General features: G+C 66.1%; 3 protein-coding genes across 3 annotated transcripts in view; 2 read left to right on the top strand and 1 right to left on the bottom strand.

Annotated features, from left to right (window-relative positions):
• Positions 1-160: 160 nt before the first annotated feature.
• AMSG_05383 (DNA-directed RNA polymerase) lies at positions 161-5761 on the top strand (the record flags this gene model as incomplete). Its single annotated transcript, XM_013902355.1, has 2 exons — positions 161-5710; positions 5752-5761. The coding sequence occupies exons 1-2, from the start codon at positions 267-269 to the stop codon at positions 5759-5761; spliced, it is 5454 nt and encodes a 1817-aa protein (XP_013757809.1). The 5' UTR covers positions 161-266.
• A 33-nt stretch (positions 5762-5794) lies between these two features.
• Positions 5795-7266, bottom strand: AMSG_05382 (uncharacterized protein; the record flags this gene model as incomplete). The annotated part of the gene is made up of 2 exons (XM_013902354.1): positions 7108-7266; positions 5795-7081 (listed from the first exon to the last, which is right to left on the bottom strand). The coding sequence occupies exons 1-2, from the start codon at positions 7147-7149 to the stop codon at positions 5795-5797; spliced, it is 1329 nt and encodes a 442-aa protein (XP_013757808.1). The 5' UTR covers positions 7150-7266.
• A 616-nt stretch (positions 7267-7882) lies between these two features.
• Positions 7883-7932, top strand: part of AMSG_05381 (uncharacterized protein) — a gene marked incomplete at its 5' end in the record, with an annotated part of 2159 nt that continues 2109 nt past the window's right edge. The window contains one exon of the mRNA XM_013902353.1: positions 7883-7902. Coding sequence (XP_013757807.1) covers positions 7883-7902 — 20 coding nt within the window. The remainder of the gene's footprint in view (positions 7903-7932) is intronic.

Raw genomic sequence — 7932 nt, 5'->3', positions numbered from 1 at the left:
GGGGGGTCCCCAAAACTACTTTCTGTCACCCCCCCCACCCCCCCTCCCCCCATCCCCCCCCCCCCACCGATGCAAATACTGTCGGCAGACATCCATCTCTCATCCAGCTCATCCCACGGCGACGCGCACCCACTCGGTACTCGGGACGGCACACCGCACTCGGCAAACAAGGCCATCCCACCTGTGCTCGGCTACTTGTGTGAATCCCCCCCTCCCCATACCCTCTATCTCTCTCTCGCGCTCTCTCTGTGTGTGTGAAAGAGACCATGACCGAGCGGGGCGCACCGCCCGGGACCATTGCGGCGACGCGGCTGCGGTACTACACGGCTGACGAGCTGAGGTCGATTGCGCACGTCAAGGTGGAGCAGCCTGTGACTGCAGACTCGTTGGGCAACTTTGTGTCTGGCGGGCTGTACGACCCGGCGATGGGCCCACTCGAACGGTTCCAGACTTGCCCGACGTGCTCGCTTGTCCAGGCCCACTGCCCGGGGCATATGGGCCGCATCGAGCTTGTTCTCCCGGTCTACCACCCGCTCTTCCTGCCCAAGATCTACAAGCTCCTCCGGGCACAATGCTGGTTCTGCCACAAGCTCCGTGCGCCCGAGATCAAGCTCGCGAACATCTCTGCCCGCATCTCGCTGCTCAACGCCGGCCTCCATCGGTTTGCGCTCGAGCTCCCTGCCTTTGGCACGCCGCTCCGGGTCTTTTCCGGGTGGATCGACGAGGACGAGGACGCCGTGGCGGCGCGGAAGGCCGGAGGCAGCAAACTTCTTGTTCCGATTGCGCACCTCGCGCCGCTCCTGGTTGCTGCTGATCAGCAGAATCCGGACCGGGTCGACGCCATCGTGGCTGCGCTCGAGGAGGCCGAGGCGGCCAAGGCTGCGGCGAAGGGCAAGGCCAAGAAGGTCAAGTCTGCAGAGAAGGCAGCAAAGGCAGCTCGCAAGCGGCGTGCCGCAGCCGAGGCTGCGATTGCGGCGCAGCACTCGGACGAGCTCAAGACTGGGGCGTCGCTCCCGGAGCAGGGCTTCTACGAGGACGACCGCGCGACGCTGACGCTGACATCGTACTCTGCGGCGGCGTATACCAAGTACCTGGCAGACCTGACGACGACACTGGTCTCGCTGGAGCGGCTGGAGCACCTACGGGCGCACTACCGGACGAACAAGTCGCTGCTCATCGAGAACATGCTGCAGGACACGCTCCGTGAGTTTTGGCATGCGGCGGCAGCGGCGGCAACGTGCCCCGACTGCGCGCGCAAGTCGCCGCCGATCACGTGGGACAAGCGCGGGCGGTTTTTCCGCGGCCCGGCGCCGGTCCGCGGCGGGCGGGCCGGTCTGGCGGCCGCCGCCGCCGCGGACGTCAAGCCGAACATTCTCGATTCGCTGCACCGCAAGCTGGAGGCCAAGACGGCGGCGGCCAAGGCCAAGGCTGTGGAGAAGGGCGAGGAGTCGTCGGACGACGAGTTGTCGGACGGCGAGGATGGTGACGGGGCGCGGATTGCGGCGGCGGCGGTGGCCGGTAAGGCCGGCATGGCGCGGACGTCCAAGGCTGTGGTGGAGGCGCGGAAGAAGATGTCGGCGCAGTCCAAGCTCAAGTACATCACGCCGCTGGAGGTCCGCGAGCGGATGCGCGCACTCTTCCTTGCGCACCCGCAGATGATGGGTTGCATGTTCTCGGAGCTCGGCGGCAAGCTGCCGAGCGCGGACACGCTGTTCATCGAGGTCATGCCTGTGGCGCCGAACCGGTTCCGGCCGCCGTCGTTTGTGGGCGGCGTGGTGTCCGAGCACCACTCGAACGTGCTCCTCTCCAAGGTCCTTGCCATCAACCAAGTCCTCGTCCAGTACATGACCGAGGAGGTCGACGAGGCGAGCGAGTACGGCGACATGTCGGGCGTGTCACGGGTGGAAAAGTCGCTGCGGATGTGGATGGAGCTGCAGATGGCGGTCAACGGGATCATGGACCGCGATCTGTCGGCGTCGCCGATGTCTGCGCCGCAGGGCATTAAGCAAGTGCTGGAGAAGAAGGCTGGCCTGTTCCGGCAGAACATGATGGGCAAGCGAGTCAACTTTGCGGCGCGTTCGGTCATTTCGCCCGACCCCAACATCGACGTGTCGGAGATCGGCGTGCCCGGCCGGTTTGCCATGACGCTGACGTATCCCGAGCCTGTGGGCAACCACAACCTTGAGCTCCTCCGGGCGGCGGTCATCAACGGGCCGGACGTGTACCCGGGCGCGACGCACATCCGCAACGAGGACGGTTCGCTCGTCTCGCTCATGCACAAGTCGCGGGCGGTGCGCGAGACGCTGGCGCAGCAGCTGACGACGCCGTCGTCGTCGCTCGACGCCCAGCCCAAGCCCAAGTACGTGCTCCGGCACCTGCGCTCGGGCGACGTGCTTCTTGTCAACCGGCAGCCGACGCTCCACAAGCCGTCAATCATGGCGCACAAGGCGCGGGTGCTCTGGGGCGAGAACGTCATCCGCATGCACTACGTCAACTGCAAGACCTACAACGCAGACTTTGACGGTGACGAGATCAACCTCCACTTTCCCCAGTCGGAGCTCGCCCGGGCCGAGGGCTACACCATTGCCAACACCGACAACCAGTACATTGTGCCGACCGACGGCTCGCCCATTCGTGGTCTCATTCAGGACCACATTGTGGCCGGCGTGCGGCTGACGGTCAAGAACACGTTCATCGACGAGGAGACGTACCACCAGCTGGTCTACGCCGCCTGCGCTGCCTTTGTCACCAAGTTTGTCACCGTCCCACCTGCGCTCCTCAAGCCGCACAAGCTCTGGACCGGCAAGCAGGTCATCACCACCATCCTGTACAACCTGACTGGCGAAGCGCCCGGCTCGCCGGCAGCGCTCACCGTGCAGGCCAAGACCAAGATCCAGCCCGATACCTGGGCGTCGTTCCGCGACGAGTCGATGGTCCGCGTCCACCGCGGCGTCCTCGTCACCGGTGCGCTCGACAAGGCGCATCTCGGTGCGACGAACCAGGGTCTTGTCCACGGCGTGTTCTCGGTCTTTGGCCCACGGGTGGCCGGGCAGACGCTCACGGCCTTTGGCCGCCTCTTTACGGCCTACCTCCAGTTCAACGGCTTTACCTGTGGCATCGACGATCTGCTGCTCACGCCCGAGGGCGAGGGTGTGCGCAAGAAGCTCCTTAACCGCGCCGTCGACGTCGGCGTCAAGACCGCCGCCATGTTCTGTGGGTACAACGAGGACGACGCAGGCGTGGTCGAGCCGGGCCTCCTCCGCGGCGCACTCAAGGCCGCGTTTGGCGCCGAGAACGCCAAGCCGGCGCTCGACGGCATCATGTCAGGCGCGCTCTCGCAGGTCACCTCGGACGTCATGGCCGAGTCGATTCCGCACCGCCAGCTCAAGGCCTTCCCGCTCAACAACATGTCGCTCATGACCATGTCCGGCGCCAAGGGTTCTGCCGTCAACCAGGCACAGATCACGTGCCTCCTCGGCCAGCAGTCGCTCGAGGGCCAGCGCGTGCCTATCATGGCCTCGGGCAAGACGCTCCCGTGCTTCCTCCCGTACGAGGCGCACCCACGGGCCGGTGGCTACATTACCGACCGCTTCCTCTCGGGCATCCGTCCGCAGGAGTACTACTTTCACTGCATGGCCGGTCGTGAGGGCCTCGTGGATACCGCCGTCAAGACCTCGCGCTCCGGCTACCTGCAGCGGTGCCTGGTCAAGCACATGGAGGGACTGGTGGTGGGTTACGACGCCACGGTCCGCACGCCCGAAGGCTCGGTCGTCCAGTTCCGCTACGGCGAGGACGCGCTCGACGTGACGGCCTTGTCGCGGCTCACCCACTTTGACTTTCTGGCCGACAACAAGGAACGTCTGCTCAATCGCGAGGAGCTCGGCCAGCTCGCAGGTGCTATGGACATCTCCAAGGGCTTCCGCAAGTCGCGCAAGATCGCCGAGGCTGCGGCGACCGGCGCTGAGCTTCCGGACCCGGTCCTCGCCGAACTCGACCCGTACACCCATCTCGGCGCGGTCTCTGAGAAGTTCCACGCCCAGGTCGCCGAGTACTGTGCCAAGGCCGAGATGGACAAGGCGGCGACTAACGAGTTCCGCATGTTCCTCAACACCCGGTACCTCCGCGCGCTGGCGCAGCCGGGCGAGGCTGTCGGCCTCCTCGCTGCGCAGTCGATTGGTGAGCCGTCGACGCAGATGACGCTCAACACCTTCCACTTTGCCGGCGTCGGTGCGGCCAACGTGACGCTCGGTATCCCGCGACTTCGCGAGATCATCATGACGGCGCAGAAGAACATCAAGACGCCGACGATGCTGCTCCCGCTCAAGCCCGACGTCGACGAGGCGACCGCGACTGCGCTTGCCAAGTCGTTTTACCGGCTCCAGCTTCTCGAGCTTGTTACAAGGGTCTCGGCCGTCGAATCGGTTGTTGACCGCGGCGCCTCGGGTTGGTTCCGCACCTTTGCGGTCACCTCGACGCTCGTCGACGCCGAGGTCCTCGAAGCCGAGTACTCAACGTCGCTCGACGCGGTGCGCAACGCGTTTAACGACGCCTTTGTGGTGCACCTCAATGCGGCCATCACCCGCGAGCTCCGGCGCGCAGGCCGTGACGTGGACATGCTCACCGCGCTCAAGCTCGACGGCCCGTCCGAGGACGAGCTCGCCGAGACCGAGGCCTCGGGCGAGGCGGCGCCGGCGAGCGACGCGCGACCAGCGGCAGGACAGCTTTCGCGGGCGCGGTCGGCTGCGGCGGCAAGCTCGGACGATGACGAGTCGGACGACGAGCGGGCAGTGGCCGACGACGAGGACGTGGCCGACATGTTCTCGGACGACGAGCGCGAGGCCGGCGAGGGCGACGACGACGCCGTGCTCGCGGCGGCGCAGAAGCTTGGCCCGCAGGCCGACGACGGCGCCAACACCGACTCGCTCTTTGACACCGACTCGGACGATGAGCGCGAGGCGACCGGCTCGGACTCGGACGACGAGTCGTCCGAGGCTGGAAAGTCGTCCGGCTCGGGCGTCGCCGACATGGACGTCGAGAACAAGCTGTTCTCGAGCTCGGCGGCGACGACGATGAAGGGCATCTCGGCGCACGCGCGCAAGATCCTTGACATTCGGGCAGAGATCGAGGAGCTGCGGACGACGACGTTCCGCAAGTCGTCGGCGCAGATGGTCTCCGAGGTGCGAGTCGAGAATGGCAAGGCCACGTTTACCGTCTCGATCCCAATCAACGTGCCGCGGCTGCTCATGACCGACATTGTGCAGCTGGTGCTCGGCAAGACGCTTGTCCAGTCGACCGACAACATCTCGCGGTGCTTTGTCGTCCCGCACCCGGACGACTCGAAGCGTTTTGCTGTCCAGTCGCAGGGCGTCAACTTTGAGGCCGCGTGGATGGCGCAGAAGCTCATCGACGTCGACCACATCTCGTGCAACGACATTTACGCCATCCTCAAGACGCTTGGCGTCGAGGCTGCGCGGACGACGCTGATGAACGAGATCGGTGCCGTCTTCGACGTCTACCACATCTCGGTCTCGCCGCGCCACCTCTCCCTCGTCGCAGACTACATGACCAACGAGGGCGGGTACCGCGGCATGAACCGCATGACCATGGCCAAGGACGTCGCCCCGCTCTCCAAGATGACCTTTGAGACGACCATGAACGTTATCAAGGACGCGGCCGAGCGTGCCGACTTTGACCCGCTCAAATCGCCCTCGTCGCGCATCGTCCTTGGCCAGCTGGTGCCAACCGGGACAGGCGCCTTTGACCTCATCCAGCCTGTCAGCGTGTAAAGCAAACACTACTGCCGTATCGCCTTGGACAAGGTAACAAGCGCCAACGTGCTCCCGCACGCAGCAGCGGCGATAACGGCGAGCGGGGATTCGGCGAGCGCCACGGTGTCGTCGCCGGGCGCCGCACTCGCGCGGCAGTCATCAGCCGGCAAGAGCTCGGCGACGACGTCCCCGGTGGCAGCGAGGCAGAGCGCGAGGTGCGGGAGGCTCGCTGGCGAGCGAGAGCGGCGGACAAGGGCCGCAAACTTGGCGCCGATGGCGGATGCGGAGGCATCGCCGAGGTCGAGGCCAAGCGGGACCGGCGCAGCGTCAGGTGCGGCGGCAACAGCTATGCGACCGGTGGCGGTGGTGTGGTAGAGAAAGAGTACGCGCTCGCCGCTCCGACCCGGGTCGACAGCAAGCGCCACCAGAGACATTGGCGTGGTAAAGCTGACAAGGTGGGTGAGAGCGCCGCCGGCGAGCGGCGATGTGTCCCACACGGCGACGCCGGCGGCCGACCAGGCGGCGGCAAGGTGGTCGGCGCCGCGAACAGCAGCAAGGCCCGAGAGGCAGAGGTGCGCGGCATCGGCCGGAGCCACCAGTGGATCGAGAGAGAGCGCCATCTTACTTGGTGGCGACGACCAGCCAAGGGCCAGCGTCCAGAGATGCAGCCGCGCCGGGGCGGCAGTGGCCGCGACAATAGCCGACGGTGAGACGGCGAGTAGGTGCGAGACGGTCGCACCCGCGTCGACGGACCACTCGAGAAGCTGGACGCCAGAGGCGACATCGATAATGCGAATGGCATCAGACTCGGCGACAACAACTCGCGAGCCGTCGGCAGCGAGGGTGGCGGTAGATATCTCGTGGTCGCTGTCGTTGATGAGCAGGACGCGCTCGGCGAGCTTTCCCGCGCCGCAAACCTGCCACACTGCAACACCTTCACGGGTCCACGCCATCAGGGCATGCGCGTGGCGGGCTGGCCACGACTGGAGCTGCAGCGCAAGAACCGGGCCTGGCCCGAGGCCTTCAAGTCTGAGCTCATGGACTGCAGCGGTGGCAGCCGGTGAGACGCGGAAGAGTGGCACGTCGAGCTGCAGCACCGTGGGCGGATGCGGGCCCTCAGTGGACCTAGCACCCGGCATGGCAGCAGTGGTGGCAGTAGCGGCAGTAGCGGCAGTAGCGGCAGTAGCGGCGGTAGCGGCGGTAGCGGCGGTAGCAGTGGTGGCCGAGCCGGTTGAGGCCGATGGTGAGCGGCGGAGTCCACCGCGGCGCGAGTCGCCAAAGATGTCGGGCGTGAGCAGGCCAAGTTGAAGCTGCTCTGGGCCTGGCGGATTGTGGCGACTCCAGGGAACCGATCCAGGTCCGATGTCTGCGAGAGGGCCATGGGCGAAGATTGGGTGGCCGGCACTCCATCCTGGGGTGACGCTGGCGACGGGTTGTCGTCATCGGACGATGAGGCATTGACGCCGTGAACCAGGTGAGGCCCACACCGGTCATTGCGGCCATCCCTGCAATCGCTCTCGCAGCTTTCGTCGTCATCGGCCTCGGAGTTCTGTGAGGCAGGGACATAGGAGGGGCGCGGCGATGAGCGGGCAGACAGGCGCGGCGGCTCGGCCGGCGAAGCCGACGATGACCGGGAAGCCGAGGGTGAGACCGGACGCACTGGGCCCGAACCAACCTGGGCCTGTGGGAGGGAGCGCTTGTTGCGAAGGGCACGCATGCGCTGCTGGACCATCTTCCTGCGGTCTGCTGCCGAGCGAGAGCGGGAGAGGGAGGCGCGGCCAGAAAAGGTCGTAGTTTGTGGCGAGGGTGGGCCGTGCGACAGAGTCCTTGCCCGCTTGCTTGGCGGTGGCGGAAGAGGCAGAGGAGCATGATGATGGCCATTAGTCTCGGCAGCTGCTACACTTCTTCCTGTATCCTGGTCATTGTCCTGATACGCGTCGTCCTGGTACACGTCGTCCTGGTCCTCGCTGTCCTGGTACACGTCCTCCTGGTCGTCATCACCACCTTGAGAAGACGGCACACCAACCACCACTCCTGGCTCTCGGCGCCGGCTGGCTCGCCGTCGACTCCCGCGACTGGACTGTCGCCGTCGTCGCTTGCGGGAAGTCCCAGCCATGACCGAGGACTGGGTGGGGTGGGGTGGGGTGGGGTGGGGGGTGGGGGG

Source organism: Thecamonas trahens (genome assembly GCF_000142905.1).
Source record: "Thecamonas trahens ATCC 50062 unplaced genomic scaffold supercont1.23, whole genome shotgun sequence".
Taxonomy (NCBI): Eukaryota; order Apusomonadida; family Apusomonadidae; genus Thecamonas; species Thecamonas trahens.
The sequence above is the reverse complement of the archived record's forward strand: the minus strand, read 5'-3'. Positions and strand labels throughout refer to the sequence as shown.